The sequence below is a fragment of the Anoplopoma fimbria genome, chromosome 19, assembly GCF_027596085.1.
Source record: "Anoplopoma fimbria isolate UVic2021 breed Golden Eagle Sablefish chromosome 19, Afim_UVic_2022, whole genome shotgun sequence".
In the NCBI taxonomy this organism is placed as follows: Eukaryota; Metazoa; Chordata; class Actinopteri; order Perciformes; family Anoplopomatidae; genus Anoplopoma; species Anoplopoma fimbria.
In genome coordinates this window covers 16,784,418-16,804,786 of record NC_072467.1, presented here as the reverse complement: position 1 = coordinate 16,804,786, position 20,369 = coordinate 16,784,418, and the positions used below count along the sequence as shown (strand labels likewise).

At 40.0% G+C, this 20,369-nt stretch overlaps 1 protein-coding gene across 1 annotated transcript in view; it reads right to left on the bottom strand.

The window, feature by feature from the left end:
• The window catches only part of zc3h18 (zinc finger CCCH-type containing 18), a 35,528-nt gene extending 15,827 nt beyond the window's left edge, over nt 1-19,701 (bottom strand). The window contains 11 exon segments of the mRNA XM_054620365.1: nt 4,856-5,038; nt 11,998-12,263; nt 12,621-12,735; nt 12,936-12,965; nt 13,922-14,064; nt 14,530-14,625; nt 14,881-15,029; nt 15,624-15,708; nt 17,444-17,574; nt 17,577-18,413; nt 19,604-19,701. Of these exon segments, the coding sequence (XP_054476340.1) occupies nt 4,856-5,038; nt 11,998-12,263; nt 12,621-12,735; nt 12,936-12,965; nt 13,922-14,064; nt 14,530-14,625; nt 14,881-15,029; nt 15,624-15,708; nt 17,444-17,574; nt 17,577-18,402 (2,024 nt within the window). The 5' untranslated portion in view covers nt 18,403-18,413; nt 19,604-19,701.
• Between the last annotated feature and the right edge of the window lie 668 nt (nt 19,702-20,369).

Below are 20,369 nucleotides of genomic sequence, written 5' to 3'. Positions count from 1 at the left end.
CCAGCTGTTTAGCCCACATTTTCATTGCATCACAGCCACCCTTATACTATGCCTGAATTACAATCAGAGTGAATGGTATGGCTGTACTGCACAATCACTCTGCATTGGTGTATCCGTCAATAACTGTTGTTGCAACACGTAGCAAGGCTGTGGCTGTTGTTCGGTTTACTGTAAAAAAGAAAAATCACTATACATCGTCTTTGGAAATGCATTCAGATCTTTCATTAAGATTATACCAAATTGATGTTATAAAAATGATTAATAAATGACAGCTCAAGTGACAAATCCCCCTCATGGACTAATTTGTTACTTATCTATCGGCAAAGGATTATGAATTAATAACTTGGGTGATTATTTATTCAATAGGAACCACAATTAATTATTGAACAAAGGATTTATCTTCATCTATTTCTTCATTATGTTTTAAGTGGGAACATACCTAACTTCTCCTGTAAAGTAACAGGCAAAGTTCCCATTGAATACCTCGATTCTGGAGGCCCACCAAAGTCTATTTTGACTCGCCATAGTTTCACAGTGAACTTAAAATAGTTTTCAACTTTTACACTCAAACGGTGGGCTGGCTAGCACTCTGGCTGTGCATTTTCTCTGCCGCGGTGCGCAGCGACTGACTCGAGTTGGCCTCTGAAAGTGAAACTCGCTTGCGCCTCCAGCCCTGTCAGCTTTAGACTTTGCTGCTTCCCCGGGCTGCTAGCTGCGCGAGTTAAAAGATGTAACTTAAAAGAACAAAAGTATTGACATCAACATATACTTTAAGTACTAAAAGTTAATACATCGCAGATTTCCATGAATCGTGGTTATATCTGGGCCGTGGTCGTGCCTCCTGCTGTGGCCCTGCTGACACCCACTGCTACTACCGTTATTATCATTAGTCACATTACTAATACTATTCCCTATATCATTGTTTTAATTCTACTCTATTCATTGCAAATTTGTAATTTGTGGTTTTGAGCTATATAAAATAAATTGAATTGAACATTTACAGTAGGCCGATATTATTGTATCAAAATTATTGATGCATTGATGTGTTCATCTTTATAATGTTATGGTAACTGGTAAAGGCAAAGCTAATTTTAACCTTCTTTAATTAGGCTATATCCTACTTATTAATACATCATAGTTTATTAGTTATTTTATATTTTGTATTGGGAATCTGAATCTGCAAAATAGTCTAACTAGTAAGTAATTGGTACTAGTTCTCAAATAGTTGTAATATTTCCTTCTGAGATGCAGTGAACTAGAAGTATGGAGTTACATAAAAAGGAAAGATCATTCACATCATTATTCACCCATTCACACCTAATCGTAAGGGGCTACCATGCAAGGTGCCACCTGTCCATCAGGACTTTTAACCATTCACACCCATTCATACACCACTGACACAGCCTGCCAGAGGTACTTGAACTTGAGTTTTTCCTTTTTATGTGAGTGTGAAGATATTGGTGTCATATGATACTGACGACCTAAGAACATGAAAATTATGCGCCATTACAATATAGTGTAATACAAATAGGGCTGTCGCAATAATCGCAAAAATGAAATATCGCGATATTTAGAGCACACCGCGGTAGATAATGGGCCATCGCGATCACCGCATATGACCTGGTGCGGGTTGCGCGTTCATGAAACTGACCGTGGAATTCTAGAATGAAACGTGCGTTGCCATGATACCCATTCATTAACGTTCATTCATTTAGTTAGTAGTAACCTGCTCCCGCCAAAACAAACGTCTAAAAAAAAGTGAATGAATGAAAGAATGGCAGCACTCGTATCAAAAAAAAATTGTACCTCGTCCCTTTGGGAGCATTTCGGCTTTCAGCCAAATGAAAAGGGGGAACCAGCCAATTTAGATGTGGCCATCTGTAAAATCTGCCGCAAAACGGTTCAAGTTAAACGTGGAAATACAACTAATTTAAGGGCTCACCTATCAAGCTACCATCCATCTATTGCGGCGCGGATTGCCACACAGGGTAGCGGAGCAGCTCATGTCGGTGCTAGCCGACAGCTTGGAGTCGCCGAAGCCTTTTCTCGAGTCGGCAAGTACAGCAGAGACAGTGACAGACATAAACGCCTAACAGGCGCTGTTACAAGGTATCTAGTTGAGGAGATGGTGCCGTTTTCCACTGTACAGAAACCTTCTTTCAAGTCACTGCTCGAGAAATTTGATAGGCAATATGGAAAAACCTACTTCTCAGAAACTGCTGTGCCTAAAATGTACAATTCAGTAAGAGCATCAGTTCAGAGTGAGCTCAGAAGTGTGGACTTTTTCTCTGCCACCACTGACATGTGGTCAAGTGTGAACATGACTCCTTACATGAGTCTTACTGTTCATTACCTGACCACAGACTGGACTCTAAAATCACGCTGCCTCGAAACAGTGTTTATGCCCCTGAATCACACATCTGACAACATCGCAGAGGCTCTACGCAGCGCATTTGATGAGTGGTCCCTGGATGAGAAGAAGCTGGCGTGCGTAACGACAGATAACGGGGCAAACATCGTGGCAGCAGTGAGACAATTGGGCTGGACGTGGCTGAACTGCTTCGGACACAATCTACACTTGGCAGTGACAAACGCAATGGCAAGCGTTAAAGATCGCACATCGCGAGCAATGGGCCAGTGCCACACCTTAGTGGGTGCGTTCTCCCAGAGCTGGCTGAAGAGGAGGGATCTGGCGAAAGCGCAAGCGGAGCTTCAAACCCCGCAGCACGTACTCATAATGGTAAGCTAGCTTTCAGAAGTTATATTTAATTGTAACCCACTGTAAGTCCACTTAATAACACAATTGGCCTATCATTGAGCCTCCATATTATGATTTGTCAAAATAAACACCTAGTTGAAACGCACTTGCAGCCGACAGGCTATTTTCCCGTCTTGCTGTGATTATTTAGCTTTTTGAGATGCTTAAAAATATTTTTCTTTTAGAAAAAAATACACTGAAACGAAAAATAATGGTAAATGTTGACTTTTATTTAAAAAATAATAATAAGCTGGTGTTATTTCAGTTCAATAATTATATTACTCCGTCCATGCAGGACTGTCCAACAAGATGGGGCTCCAAACAAAAAATGGTGGACCGAGTCTTGGAGCAAATCCCCGCCATAAAACGAGTTTTGGATGATCGGCGGCATCAGCATCTCATCCCCAGCTGGCAGGACATTGCAGTTTTGGAGTCGGTGAACGCGGCGTTAAAGCCAGCGGCTGATTTTACGGATCTGCTGTCTGGCGAGAACTACGTCACGGTCTCATCAATTAAACCTGTCCTGAAACTCCTCACGGAAGATGTCTTAAAACCATCAGACGAGGACACCACTCTGACCTCAGACATCAAGCGGAAGATGTGCAGTGTTCTCGAGGAGAAGTACAGACCAGCTGCTCTACAAGCAACTTTGGCAAAGTCCTGCTTGCTGGACCCAAGATATCGGGGCAACAATTTTGATGAGTATGCGGAGGAGGAGACAAAGTGCGCGCTGATCAATGAAATGTTGGACACGGAAGACAGAGAGAGCGGTGCCAGTGCGTCAGCTGCTGACCAGCCAGAGTCCTTGGCGCAGACAGCGGTGCCACCACCCACCAAAAAAAGAACGCTCGGAGACCTGCTGAAGTCACGGACAAGCACGTCTGCAACCGTCCCGAAGAGAGCCAGAGCCGACCTGGAGCTCACTCGCTACCTGCAGGAGGAACCCATCGACTCTAATGACAACCCCTGGCATGGTGGTGCAACAACCAGGAGAGATTTCCCTTGCTCTCCAAAGTGGCACGCAAGTACATGTGTATTTGCGCAACAAGCACACCATCCGAGAGGGTTTTCAGTGTCGCTGGAAATGTTGTCACCCCTCTCAGATCCTCTCTCAAACCGCATAAGGTTAACATGCTGGTTTTCCTTGCTCGTAACAAGGACATGACCGAGTTATAAATCATCGCCCTATGTGTGTGTGTGAATGTGAAATTGTAGTGCCTGGTTTCTCTTATTTTGTATAGGCTACTTAATTTTAAAAAAACAAAACGGGCATTTATTTATTTATTATTTATTTTATTTTATGCATTTAAACGTTCAGCCTTCTCCTGAATTTAGTTTTTAAGTTCAATCAGGAGAAACAACTTGCATCTGTGCCGTTACCGCCCTTTGATCTGCATTCAATAAATAAGAAGTGTTATAAAATTGCCTCGTCTTTTTTTTAATAACCTTTTTTAAATTAAGCAATAAGCCCCAAGAGGCCGTGCTTTGCGCTGATTTTAGAACAGGTAAGGGGAGTTGTTCGGCACTACACAAAGTAAAGTAATATAAATATAAATTTAGTAACAAACGTACTGTTGGCAAAGTGGTGACGTATTCTCCATGGCAACTGGTTCCACACAAACCTTCAGCTCCGTTGTGTCCGAAAAGTTCGCTGACAAAACTCCGGTTACGGGTGTGTTTTGAATTTAAATGTGCATTATCTCGCTTAAACGGCATTTTAAAAAATTGTGCAATAATATCGCATACCGCGATATTGCGCCCCTGTTTTCACCGCGGTGAAAATTCCTCAACCGTGACAGCCCTAAATACAAAACCTTGTCCACATATTCCAGAAAAATAAAAATCACCATTTGGAAATGTTCTGAATTGAAACATTTTCATGCATTTTGAACTCTACTCATTCATACTTCCAGCAAACTCCATTCAAATTTTACAATGGGAGAATTAATTCCCCTTCATTGGGAAGCTCCATCAGCAGGCAATTTTCAGCCAAACCCCCACAGCATAATGTGAATGCTTCTTGTTTTTCCACAAATTAAAACTTATTTCCCAAACACGATCACACAGAATATCCTATACTGAAGGTGGACTTCCTACCTGGAGGAATTGGACAGAGACACGGAGGAGCCCGAGGGCCGATGTCTGCGGCGTCCTCGCGGCGGGGATCCCAGCCCAGGGCGTCTCCTGGGGGATTTGGACCGGCGCCAGGGATCCTTCCACTCATCTGGTCGCCTCATAACGGGAACAACCTCTTTCTTGGAGGGAGGCTCCATCGGCCTGCTGAGAAGATTGAAAAGATGAGCAATGGTTGGTTAGACACAAGTGGCAGTGTAGCTGCTGTGCTACAAGCAAGACTTAAGACTCTTCAGCGACGCTCATAGTTAGGGCTGGCTCACGATTGCCTTGGACCAGCCCCTCCATATGCTGCTATAGACCTAGACTGCTGAGGGACTTCCTCTCTCTCCATCTCCATCTGTATGCATCAATGTCCCATTATTGAATGTTTTTCATGGATTGTGGTTATAGCCTACCTGACACCCACTGCTACTATTACTGACAATTCTATTACTGCTACTTTTACAGATTTTATCATCATTATCATACATCTCTACTACTGCTGATTTTATTATAAGTGGTAATCATTTTTCCAATTATTTCTGCCATTATTAGTCCTACTATTGTTAATACTACTATCATTGTATGTATAATATCTGTCACATGGATTGACTATGTTGTAATTTTATTTATTGTTCATTCTGTACACATGACATTTAATGCAAAATTGACACCTATCGCTTTTCAGTTGATCTCCCTGAGGTTTCTTACATTGTATCCCCTGTGTGTTAAAGGGTTTTGTTTATGGAGTTTTTCCTTATCTAATGCGAGGATCCAAGGACAGAGGGTGTCTTATGTTGTGCAGATTGTAAAGCCCTCTGAGGTAAAGTTGTGATTTTTGATATTGGGCTATGCAAATAAAATAAAATTGAAATATTCTTTCCTTCCCCTCTTAACTACTGCAAAATGCAGCCCCTAGAATTTTTACTAGAACCAAAGATTTCAACACATGATTCTGTCCTCACTGACCTACTATCTACACGTCAGAACACTTACATTCCCCCACATGCACTCAGATCACAGAAGGCAAACTCTCTCTTTATTTCAAAGAGTCGGTTTATATTTAACATCATCTTCTCTCTGTAAATGTATTTTTTGTTAAGTATAATGAGGCAGTGATTTTACACTCCCAATAAACGTACTTACATACCATGAATATTTAGCATGAGAACAAAGAGTGTCCTGCTTAAACACTTGCTTGAGGGTTTTTTCTTTGTTTGGCTTACTTTATGCATCATAATGGGACCCACCCTCAAGAGAAGCAGTAACCTGCTAATATGATACATCAGATATATATACACAAGGGAGTTTTTTTTTTTTAGGGGAGTTTTTCCTGTGCCGATGTGAGGGTTCCGGGACAGAGGATGTCGCATGTGTACAGATTGTAAAGCCCTCTGAGGCAAATTTGTAATTGTGATTTTGGACTATACAAAATAAACTGAATTGAATTGATTTGCAATGTAGGTCTTGATAATTCCCTGCTGCGACATTTAAAATCAACATGTATGGGATTTTCCCCGGTAGAGAGGCCAATGTTTATTTTTACATAAAAGTTTATCTTCAATGGTGTATCTAAATATTTGTTGGAGGAAATGATCAAGATGAGTGGATATTCCCACCCTGAAAGAAACTGCCCTGCGTTCCAGAAATTCGAAAAATAACCAATTTTTCCCCCCTAAAGGTTCTATATAAGGGATACAGAGCATTAATATAGCAACTATTTGCATTTGCTGCATTAGGATATACTGTAGTCATGTCAACCTGAGCAGAGAATGAGGTAACTCTCCCTCTGTGTGTGTGTGTGTTGTTATCAGAACTTCACTGTGCTTTGTTTACATAGCCGGCCGGCCGCCTGTGCATTTTAGAGCAAGTGAGTTTCTGATGTCCCCGACTGGTTAGCTAAAGCCGTGCTGCACCGCACTCATAAGGTGCTTTTCGCTGACTATGCCTTCCCGACCCTAGTTGCAGAAGTGTAGAACCCACCTTCAGGTCCCTCATTATCAGATTAACACTTTTATCACTGTTCAATTCAATTCAATTTATTTTGTATATCCCAAAATCACGAATTTGGGCTTTACAATCTGTAAACTGTCAGCACTCTGCCGGCTCAGCCTTCGCCATGTTGAGAGCTGTGTGGAAGCAATAGATATGCTCTCATGTCAATACTTAACACCAAATATCCACTCCAGTGTTTCCCTTATTTTCATACTGCAGTGGTGCAGCTCCGTGAGTGTTAGCTCAAATATGTCTGTAATGACAGCAGGCAGTCTAGTGTCTTTTCTGTAAACTGCTTAAATCAGTTGAACAAGTGAAGTGATGATAACACTGTTGGTAGGGCTAGGAATCACCAAAGGCCCCACAATACGATATTATCACCATAACTGAGTCATTGCAATTCTAAACATTTTGCTGTATAAGTATTAATCTAACATATATTGCGCTTCACTACCTGCAAATTAATTGCAAGTAAATATCAACTGCGAATGATGCAGTTTGCCAACTTCTGTTTTATCTGATAAAATAAAGTTGTCACTCTGTTCATCTCACTTAAGTCATTTTGTTGGCAGCAAAATGCTTTTGTCAGTCAAGCAGACAGACTGACCAACAGTCATTAAAACACCAGAGAAAACTCAGAACCCTCTAGCGAATTGGAAAAGCCTTTGTTAATCAATTATCAATCATATCAGAGGGAAATCACAGTTACATGTTTTCTATGATTATTAACCAAAATATTTCTAATGGCCGTATAGCTAATGAACTTACATTTTTTATCATCAACTATATCCTTTTACTTTGTTAAATTCATCTTTTGTGGTTATATTCATAAAAACACAACTCAAATGACGAGGTAAAAGATTGTATTTTTATTGATATAAAAATCTTGGTATTGGCAGCGTTAATGATGTATTATAAGCGGTTTAGAGCTAGTGTCAGGAAGTTAAACAGCTCATCATTCACTCTCTTATATTTAGTATATATTGCTGTGAAAACCTCTCAACCAAACTACTGGATTTATTCAAGTTCCTCAGCAAAGCTTAATATTCCAAGATTACAAAGGAACGCACCATAATAAGGTTATTAATAAGCTTTGTCCAATACTAGTTTTTAGTAAATGGAGCTTGTACGCAGCATAATGACAACTGCTGTTATTTACTATTGTTGGCTCTCCTGCCAATTTCAACACAGATTTGTTGTTCACAATGGAGTGTTATCAGGAATTGACGACTTGAAAGGATCAATGCTGATCTCCAGACTGCATATATTTTACTTTATATAGGCTGATAACAATCGGCAGCAATACTTTATTTCACCCTATGATGGTTAAACTGGGTAATTAATCCGTGGTTCATATGACTCCTTGGTGATTTGCTGCCATACTGCAGATTTAGGGCATTCTTTGGCCGATATAAGACTGGAGTGCTGGCTCCCTCCGACATTTTTACAGCTCTTCTTCTCAACGCTTTAGTGTGTGGCAAGACTCTCTCACTGACAAAACAAACCGGAACACATACACACGTAACATGACTCATGCAAGAGGAGATTTCACCTCACCCACAAACAACATGTCGTAATACAGGAATCAGGACAATTCATAGAAAGTGTTACTTTTGAGAATGGAATTTGTTGAGATGTTATTGTGTTAGTATTAGTATTAACACACCATTCCCATTGGTTTGCAATGAAAACAGAAACCACCTTTGGATAATGTGCGTAAACTGCTTAATATCTCAAGGAAGAATTAAAAATAACACCAACATCAATGTGGAACGGGGAAACATACTTCGAATAACATAATCATCTACTCAACCACAATTAATGAGTGGCCGTCCAGAGTAAATAACTGGCACATATCCCCCAGGTGATGAGAATTTCCGCGGGTGTGATGCAAGAGCTAACAAGTGATGTCAGAGCTAAAAATAGAATCACAACACGAGAGCTATTATTAGCTCTCAAATGTTTTCTTAACAGAACGTTTCCTTTGAGGAAGGAATGAAAAAAGGAAGTGGGGCAAATAAACCTTAAGGCCCATAGAGTACAACAAAAGGTAATTTTTGACAGAGCTTTTGTAAGATTAATGACTCTGCCTGAGGAGCCTTCTGGAGAAGCAGGTCCGCAGGCAAGCATAAGCCAGTCTGAAGGAGAATTCATAGGATTTAGGAAAAGACAAATGCTGTGCTCAGAGAATCCGATGTCGGATGTCACTGATGGAGGTCTGCCATGGCAAAAAAACCACAACGAAGTAGGACTACAAAAAGCGCAACTAAAACATGACACCATAAAATCTATTATATATAACATGCAGGCTATATAAAGAGCTCCTTCAGTGAGACTGCTACACTCGTGGTGTGTGAAGGAGAGGAACCAGAGCTCCTTCCTTCCTGCTGCTGTCACACTTAAAAATCAACACTGCTTCAGTAGAAACTGACAATTCAATGACTAAGAGTAGTAGTCCCAAGAAATTAGGTATTTGGACTGCAAGGATTTCCACATCGCCTCTGGCAGGTAATATTGCCTCAGTGCTTTACATCACTCATCATTTAACACAATAGCTCAAGGGTGTTGGTTGTTGACATGAAAAGTGACTAGAACGCCAACATCATCATGTGCTGCCTCCAAGGCTAATGTGAGAAACTTGTTAAGTTCCACAATTTCATAACCAGACTACGAATGTGGGTGAAACAATAGCAGGCTGGCTTATCCGTCATAGTTTGGTTGACTGTGATAGTTTGTCAATTCTGAATCACAAGGAGGGAAGGTTAAGATAAGATAAGCCTTTATTAGTCCCGCAGCGGGGAAATTTGCTCCATAGAAGTAGCTTTATAGACAACTTGAAATAATGCAGACAGAGTTGTAGTGTTTTGTGGCACATTGAGAGGAATACTTTTTAGCAGTAAGTGGGTTGTCTAATTACAAATTCCCATGCCTATTGTGTCAGGGAAAAGCAAATACTGAATATAAAGCCGAGTCTCTAAAAAGGGCTTGGTAAACAAGATAATGTCAGTGCATGATTTGCATTTTGTGGAACCTGGTTTTTCCGTGTTAAGTCTTAATTGTCTGTCATACAATATAAAAATAACTTTTCCATCAACTAGGTTTAGGTTATGTGAAGATATCCAACTTCAGAATGTCAACTGCCAAATATTTTTTGCTATACCATTTACACTATCCAATATCTCTGGAAGCTTTTTTGCCATTGTGGACAATGTTGCAAATAAATGAGCGCAACTGATTTATGTTTGTACTGGGATTTTTTTATGATTTAGGCATCATTGAGATGACAATTCCTTGACTCGCCAGATGATTTGTTTGTCACACTAGACTCCTGTAAAACAGAAGGTCTTTTACATTGCGTCATTGGTGTCAGCTGTTTCAGTATATAGTCAGCTCAGTGGAGATGCTTCTTTCCCCATTCTTGTATATTTAAAAAATATATAATATAATAATACAGAATACCCCCAAATGTTGGGGTTTCATCAAAGTACCATTACATTAAGGTATAATAGGCCTTGAAAGTTAGAGATGAATACATTTTACATTTTTGCCAAGTCATAATCACAAAGTCAAAACGTTGGGGCGGAAAAGCAGAATAGCTTACTACCAAGAAATATAACATGAAGACAACCATTCTTTATAAAGAACCTGCAGAAATACAAAACTAAAACTCAAACAGCAAACATTAAATACCCTTCTTCCAAAAGAACTCACCAAAATTACAACAGTTTCTCTGGAATCATATTCATGGATGGAAAAGCATCTACATTTTGTCCCAGCAATTTGACAGTGCTTCACTGAAACCCAGGATATGGGAACATTAATTAATACTTTTTTGGTACTCAACATCCCACAGACAACCTTTGTATTACCAATTGCTTAAACATCTAAAGGAAAAAAGGACTATCACTAAAGGTTTCAAACATTGTCTTCTGCCATTCTTCTACTTCTCATTGGCACTCAAACCGCCAATCATCATTGAATCTCTCTAGCAGGTTTTGGACAGCTACACACAATCTGCGTCAACAAATTTAACAACTTCTTCAAAATATCCAGAAGTAGTGTGGAAACTTCCTTTGTAACCTAAAATAGATATACCGCTTCCCGACTGTATGCCTCTGCCAACCAGTTAAATTCACATCATTTCATTATTGTATTCGATCACACATTTGTGTAAAATTCTAATAATTAGCCTATTCATTTTGAGTAATGGGAAAAAGTGTGTTTTTTTGAGTTCTCAATGACCTTGATCATTGACCACCAAATTCTAAATCAGTAAATTCTCCTGAAGGTGCTCCTGAGATATGTCATTCACAAGGACTGGATAACTTGACCACCAAAAAAGGAAAAAGTTCATCCTTGAGTCCGGTCGGCCGATTCAAGAAAATCGCTGCTGGCTTTCTACAGCTATCAAGTTCACGAACGAAATGAAAGAGGTGCATTAGACACCATAACACTTCCATTTCTGAGCTTAAGTCCCTATTATATATTAAAAAGTTTTGCTCTTTTTCCTTTTTAATGATATAGGCTGAAACATAGTCTGTCTTTTCGTAGTTGTTGCCTTTTTACATTTTTTGTTCTTCCTTTGAATGTGGGTTGTTTATTTGTAAATTCGTTTGTAGATGTTAGAAAGGGAAAAATACACAATATATACAATGAATAAACAAACTCATGGTCTCCATTTTCATTGTGAAGGACAAATAAAACAAAACCATATATGTTAGCTATCACTTAGAGCGATAAATGAGCCAGGCTGATACATCAGCATTAGTTTGTCTTAGATTGATAAAAAGATTTTTCAACTGTAATATGTTAGTGCTTAGAAGTTTATATATCTTGTTCACAATTCTTAAAATAAAAAATAGATTGAAGGGAAAATTGACTATCACTGACATTAACAGATTCTTTAAACTACCAAACACTGATACCAGTATTGACAGTGCTACAAAAGTGATGCATGCTTGTCTGCATCAACCACAACCAATAATCACAGACATAACTGTGCCACATAAAATAAAAACATGCTAAGGACCGGGTTTTACTGTCCTCGCTCGTTCCTGGAGTATCACAACATGACATCACACATTTCTGCATAAAACAACCATCAACCTAAAGCCAAAAAATTCACTTACTTTGGGGTCAGGCTGAGAGGAGAGTGTGGTTTCAGTTTGTCTTCGTCTTTTTTCTCCCTGGGGTCTCGAGGAGGACGCATCCTCGGCCTCTCCTTCTCATCACGCTTCATCCGGTCCCTCTCCCACTCCTCCTTGCGCCGCATCCTCTCCTTCTCGCGCTCCCGCTCTCTCTCCCTCTCTCTCTGCCGGCGTTCCCTCTCCCGGTGATCCCTCTCCCGCTCTCGGTCCCGGGGCCGCTCCCGAGGATCCCGGTCGCGTTCACGCTCCTATCGAGATGGATGCGTTCAGTTTGGTCTGTGGCAATTCAATTTTTATGATTCACAAATATATAGTTTCATTCCTAAAGAAAAGGCTCAGTAATTACAAACAAAACAAAAAAACTGGGGACTACTGTTTTTAGCAATTACTCCAACAGGACTAAAGGGTGAACTTATTTTGCGACTTTTTTGTCGGTATAACCGTTCTCATGTCTTTGTGCTATCCACTGTACTATTCACTTCTTGTAGCCTGTTTGGACTTTACGCTTTGGCATTTTTGCTTTACTTTGCACTGTTGAAGAACCCCTTTGGCGATGTAAATTTGAATGTTAGTGCGCATATTTTGAGACTGTGCAGGATACTCACACTGTAGTGGTAAGGAAGCGGAGCTTCTGTGTACTGCACTCTGAAGTTTTCATACTGGCCACCTCGCCAGAGGGCCTCCATTTCATAGTCATAGTATGGATCAGCGTATGGGTCACTGTGGAGGAAAACACAATTGAATTGTACGATACCTCATAAAAGTGACATAGATGTTTATTCAGCACAGAGGGTAAAGCGTTTGTTCAGTTATAGGTCTGGGTCCAGATGTGCCCACTGTACGCTGATAAGTAAACTCTGGTCTACACTATGGCCTAGTTAGGAGTTGTATGAAGGCTGGCTAAGTTAGTATATACTTACCTATAAACAGGATCTCTAAAGTCCATTTCACTGAAAGAAGAAAACAGATAAGTATCAATGACTAAATATCAATCATATCATATTTAGTACATTTACTACATACTTATTCTGAGTATGCATTTTGCGGCAACATTAGAAAGTTAAATCTTTTCTAAAAAGGGGAGGAAAGCCAGTCATGGTCCTTACTACAAATACTTAAATGGAGATTTTATTATAGTTCACCAGCATGTACAGATAAACTGGTGTGATTAAACTTGTATGGGGGGGGGGGGGTAATCAAATGTAAAAACGTAACTAATGACAAAAGGCATTTCAAGTTGTTGAAAAAGTAAAATAATGATAATTAAAAAAAAAATCTTTCCCTAAGCTGTAGTTTCATGGATCTGTTATGTGATTACAAAAGATGTCCTATGATGTCGCGTAATGGAGATTAAATACAACAGCATCTCTCAATAAACTATTACACAGGACAAAAGGTCTGGACTATATTAAAAAGGTCCTGTAGTTGTGTTTGACTTGAACCACATCCCTGTCATGTATGGTCTACTGGAAGAAAGATGCTATTTAAACAAACTGATAACTAGTGTTGTATGTGGAAAACTGTTGACCTTGGATCTGAGGGGCCTATACGCTCTTACATACTCTATGTGCCTACTGATGATCACCATGGACACTGACTTCTCTATGCACATTATTACTTTGCATTTTTGTTGTCACTCATTAATTGAATTTTATAGATTTATGTATAGTAAATGTGTTTCCCTTTTGTAAATGTTAAACTTGCTAAAATGAAAGATTTGTTGAAATACAAAAAGAAAGCATCTCTCCATCACATTAATACAGATATTCTCATGAAGCCTTCCTGCTGCCTGAAAGCTGTTAACTAGTAGTGGAGGTGTGACAGGTGTGCCACCCTGGCCTAATCTCAGATGGAGCGTTTCTTATGATTATCATTGTTTGATATGTTCAATGGAGGGAGTTATTACTCTCTGATGATGCGGTAGCTGCGTTCTCTGAAGAAGTCATTCTCTTTGTCAAACTCTCTCTCGTCCTCTCCGATGGTCACGTTGAAACGCTTCTCCTCAAAGTCTGGCTCCTGCTCCTTACGGATGGTGGCCTTTTTCAGCACCTACGGGAACCGAAACAACTTGATTAAAACACTGATATGAATGACTGTAAATGTGAAATTCAGTTCACTGAAATCTGCAAGTTTTTATATTAATGTGAAAATAGGTAAGTTAAGGGCATGTCTTTGGCTGCCTTCATCGTTTGTGTCTATGTTGCTGTATATGTAGTGTAATGCTGGTCCTATTCTTCAAAGGAAAACCTTCTGTGACAAGGTAGAGATCAAAACCCATTTGGATCTCAAAATAGGCTTTAAGAATATATCAGCTTTCAAAACAGGTAACAGTAAAGAGTAGTAGTGCAATAAAACAGAAAAACTTCCAATTTGCAAGCTCTCTCACTTGGTCTGGAGTGTAAATAAACAAAAAGGTCTACAGTCACAGTTAGTTTACACACTCTTAGCAGCATGACAGCTGGTCAATTTGCCACAAGCTTATTTTTTTCTGGGAGATCCAGTGAAAGGGTTTACCTCTTTGGCATGCCTTAGGCCTCGCTCCCAGGCACTTTCCACAGGAGGCTCCACTGGAGGAGGAGGTGGAGGAAGCTCCTCAACTGCAGGTCCAGCCTAAAATAGCGACAAAATTAATTCAATAGATTCTCTGTATTACACACATGCTCACAGAGAGATACAGAGGCCCAGCGATACCATCAGTAGAACTGCAGACTGAGTAGATCTATATCCTGAGCATTTGCCTATTTGTTTTTGTGCATCTTGTTCATCTGTTCATGTGCTGTAACAATGTTACAGCAGTGTGTGCACAATTCAATATTACAGATGTTATACACCGCTTTTACTGTTTAACAAAAGAACAAGACGTACCCAAGGGTTATTGGGTATGAGTGGGTGAGGTCCTCCAGGAGGGGCTCCGTTGGGTGAGAAGAGGTCCGGCTTACTGATGAGGGAATAGTTACCTTTGTCATTTACTCCGGGGTGGATGAACCTACAGTTCATACCCCAAGTGCAATTTCCTGGAGAGAACAAAATGTTAAAATGATTACAGGTAGTTGATGACACAGTGACACAGAGAGAGTAACAAAACATATTTTTAGGGATTAAGACAATATGAAAGGGAGACATTTTCATAACCGTTTTTAAAATTGCAAAAGCCAAATGTATTCAAATAGACAAATGCCAATAAGATATATCCTAAATTATATCAATAAACCATATTGTAAAAATCTGTGTGTGTGTGTGTGTGTGTGTGTGTGTTTATTGAATACATGAGAACAACAGATAAACCAAATGAAATCTATATTTATTACAACAGCTCCCCCTGCTGTAGACATAAATATTCTGAGCCTCTGAATTTCAAATTCAGCACTTTTAAAAGAAGAAATTTACCAAGTAAGACATTTTAGTGTTGAAATATAAACTAATCAGAGCATTCTTGTGGACAACCCTTGTAAAGGCTGCACTAATTATGTGCAATTTCTTGTTACGCACCCAGTTACATAAACAAATATACCAATAAGTCTGACATAAGATAAAATTGGCAAATAATATCAACCTTGCTGATGTATTAGTTTGGCTCTGGGGTGAGATATTTTTCACCACCTACATACCTTTGATGAAGAACCTGCAGATGGGACGTGGTCTGATCTTCCTGTCCGAGGGATCTTTGACCTCCCCCTCCTCCAAGTCATCGTCCTGCACATTCAAAAGGGAAATCATGACATCTTAGAGCACCTTATTGTATCCTAGAAACATGTCATGCTTAAATAAGGTATTTGAAAGGTGTCTTATTTAAATTTCATGTAATAAAAAAAGTTGATACAACATTCAGATGCAGGTTTGCATTGCATTGCAATGCATTTAGAATTATTCATTATACCCAACATAAAATGGATGAGCGACGACATTTTCAGAAATGAACCAATGTGACAGCCTTTATCTTTACATCAGGAACAGTCAACAGTATGAGACACTGCGCTGTCAGCTGACATAAATATGGAAGTATATTAACAGCAAAAGATTTGAAAGCGAACAGAACCAATTCTTAGTTCTACTCAGTCTACAAGTCATCATTGGAAAAGAGCAGAATCCGGTTTGAGAGTGCAATCCCAATCGTGCAGACGTTCGTTACTGAATGCTGCTTTGGCAGATTATGAGCATTTGTGATTGCAAGAAGTTACTTGGGGAAAAATGGGTTACTAGCAGGCTGCAACAAGACACACTTGCATCCAGATGTCCGAGTCATGTCTTTATGAAAGTTAAAATCGGTGCAAAGAAAAAGCTTTGCCTCTGAAAATATTGCCCCTCTGTAAAGAGCGACTGCCCATCATACCACTTTTTTGTAATTTACATTTTTCTTGACTATACATCTTATTGTTTAACCTTCAAATTTACATATTGTGGGCACTGTAGCTTAAAAGTTTAGTCAAATTGATCCCCTTATCGTCACATAATTCACATCAAAATGTCAGATTTGCACCAAGCCTATTTTGAAAATGCAGTCTTTCGGAATGTAGCCACACCACATAATACTGTTATTAGTTTGAAAAAAATGTATGTGAATAGTAAACAATAACAGCAAGTTTGAGTAAAGTTTGGAGAGCTTGTGTCATCGTCGTCGTCCTCTCCCCTCCAACTGTTTTAACACACAGGCTTACCGGCGGCCGAAACGGCATGCCACACGAGTTCACACACACAATGGCAGTTTTTTCCTGCCAGGGGAGGAAAAACTTTTTTCCCAGGAGCAGTATATCTGACTGAGATCTGTTTTCTCACTGACTGACTGTGGGAATGGGGACGGGATACTGATACTTATAAAGAGGAGGTTCTCGTTCTCTCTCTTAGTGTAAGAGTGCATTATGTCTGATAGAGGTTGATACAGTGAGCACCAGACTGTATATTTGGTGATGTTATTTTGGTGACTTATAGTCATTTACCAATTGTAATTCAAAATATTGAATGTACTGCGAATGAAGTATTGACCAAAGATAGTTATACAGGGGTGATTCAATATTTATCTTGCACATTTAAATAGGGGTGGCCTACTGACTTTGTCACTCCTGTATTTCACAAGTGAATCCAAATACCAAATTTGAAAACTTTTAAGTTCATAAGGTTAAGACAGTCAGCGCCAGTAAAAAATGAGTAGCTGCTACATAATGTTAATGTTGTAAACTTTGCTAGGGAGAAAGTGGTATCTAATGTTGAATGTTAATTTGCCAATCTGGTAGTCAGAATTCAGACACACATGCAACAGTGTTCGTATCACTTGAATTTAAGGGTGCATTGTAGGCCGCAGAGCAGGAGAGCAATGCTGCAACTTTGACTAGTTTTGATTATCTCTATTGTCCAGCTTTAACTACATACATTCAAAATCTTTTTTTTGTTTTAATCACAACATAACATTAAAAACCAAACTATGATCACTTACATCAATCTCTCCTTCATCAATCTCTCCATCATCCTCATCCTTCTTCTTGTCTCTGAAGGAATCTCTGCGCATCCTCTCAGGCCCTTTGGAGTCACCCGACCTCTTGAAATCACTGTCTTTAGGAGACGGGGAAGGATGGGTTTCTTTTCCTTCCTCTTATTGCTCTTGTCCTCAGTCTCCTCCTCTTCTTCTCCCTCCGCTTTTATGTCTTCATCATCTTCCTCTTCTTCGTGTGTAGGGATACTGGGTTCCTCTGGGACCTCCTCGTCATAATCCAGCTCATGCTCGTCCAGCTCCCGGGAAACAGACACCGGGTCATCCTTCATCTCCCTCACCACGACAGCTCTCCTCCTCTCCTCTGCTCTCATCCCTTCTTCCTCCTCAGCCTTGATTTTGTCTTCTTCTCCCTCATCATCATCCACCTCAGCTGTCTCCCAATCTGCATAGCTGTTCTTTCTGTGGTCACTGTATTCTTCTTCCCCGTCTTCTCCATCCTCTTCAGGAATGAAGCTCTTGCCCTGTTCTGAGTCTGGAGACTGTGGGGTGTCAATGACTCCATCCTCTTGCTCCTCTCCTTCCTTCTCGTCCTCCCCATCCAACTGTTCCCCCTGCGGCCCATCTTCGTCCCCATCCATCAGCAAAATGGTCCCATCCTCCTGTCCCATCCCTTCTGTTTCCCCTACAGGCTCCTCATCCTCTGGGTCAGAGACAAAGTCGGGCACCACCTCATTGTCTTCTTCTCCATCCTCTTCTAATTTCGAATCTCTTCTTTGGCTCCACAACACCTCTTCCTCCTCCTCAACAAGCTCCCCATTCTCCTCCTCATGGAGTATCTCACTGTCAGAGATGACCCCGTCCTCCTCTTCATCAGGAGAATCCAGCAGCTCACTGTCAGAAAGGCCCTTCTCCTCCTCCTCAGGAGACTGAGGGGACTGGGTAGGGCTTTCAGGAGTATCCATTAGAGAATATTCTGGTGTAAAAAGAAAAACAGCAGTCTGTAAAAACAATCAACATGTTATATCCTAACTGAGCCCATCCTTTGATAGTAAACTTCTGCATTTCTATGCAATTAAAATACATCATGCCATACTCCATTCAAATACCTGTCAATGTAACATATGTCATAGGTTACATACAAGGTAGAATAGGATTTTGAACATTAACTTACCAATAAAATTATGAAAAAACAAATCATGTACCCAAAGAAAATCTAAGAAAATTACCACAACCCAAAGTTTTGGATGATGTAAAAATACTGATGGTATTATGGGAGTATTACAAGACACTTAATTTAATATTGTAAATATCTTAACCAGATGGGCAAAAAATGGCAGACCTACGAATTGAGTTTGGCATATGTAGGACTCTTCATAATAAAGTAGACCAAAGGCGTTGGACTAAATAACACACTACAATGTACAACAGCAAACTAACCGTTTGTAATTGTGTAGCCTCGAAATTGCCTGAGCAAATAAAACTAGCCAGCTTGCTAACACACTGGCTATGTAAATTGAGAGGACAAAAGCTATATTTTTTAAAAAACCGTTTATATTAGAGTAAGACATAATAATATGCGTATAATCGAGAACTGTATATGCTTAATGAAAGTTAGCTTCCCGTGCTGCTAATTCAACAGCAAAGCAAAATCCTAGCAACTAGCAAGCTAGCTAACAACTAGCGATAACGTTATCTGCCGATGGTAGGAGTTTATAAAACCTCATAAAACGTGACTGCAAATGTCTCGTAAGGGTTCCATGGGGAAGTTCACGTTACCGACTAACGTGAACATACTGAGACAACATGTCCATGTTTGTAAATGCTTAAGTTCAGCTGCGTTGAAAAATGACTGGTATTGCACTTCTAATAGCTGGGTCGCAAGAAGGCCCATAACTTCAACGTCAACGCGGAGAGCTTGCTAACCACCGAGCACAATGCCCAGCCCGAACAGCGAATCGTCCTGGAAGCATATAAACAAATAAACTGGTATTACTAGGTGCAAGGCTAACCGGACACAGCCGCTTTAACAAAGAGCGGACATTGCAGCACACTCGTCCGTAGTTCGAGAAGCAATACATCCATCCCTGTAGCTAGCTATATGCTAAAAGCGCAGCTACACTCTGTAGCTGCTAGCTGCTAACAACCACACATTTTTTCATTCACCTTGCCGACCCGGAGCTCTTCAAAGACAGCACTGCTGCGTTAAGAACTGCCCTCTCCTGCTGATGTTCTTTTTTTTTTTGTTAGTCTACAATAAATATTTTAGGGTTTATTTAACAGCTATGGTAGAGAAAATATAACAGTCCTCACGCCACAGCGAGAGCGGCCATTACCTCGACGTCATCAACATACGACAATCCAGTAGGGGAAAAAAACCGCGCAGTAATTGAATAGGGACCGATCTGAGATCATTATGTGGGTCAGATTGTTGGCCCTTGTGATGTGATCATGAGAACTAAATCCGATTTACGTTCAGTGACAGCGGCCCAACTGCAGCGAAGCACCCTAACCAATTAACACAAACGAATTTTATTTTTCGTTATTATGTGATCATGTTATGTTATGTTGTCGTTTCTGCGCAAATTTAAACTTTGATAGGATATTTAACATTTACATTTCATAACATTTTGACAGGGTTTGAATTTAAAATGAATGTGATAGCATTGTAATCTTGGCAGCAGTTGACATAAGTATCTCCACTAAAGGTCCACTTACTCACTTAATCATCTGCACATGAAGACTCTACTGATGGAAGCCATACAATCTTGAATATGATATTGAAAACATGTTCTAAACCAGAAACGTCCTTTTCTTCCACTTCTGCAAAAATACAGTTAGAAAAAACTTTGGTGTATTTGTTTTTGTGTGTGTGTTTATCTGACACAAACAGAACCTCAGTTTTGGACAGAGTTGTATATTATAGTAAGTA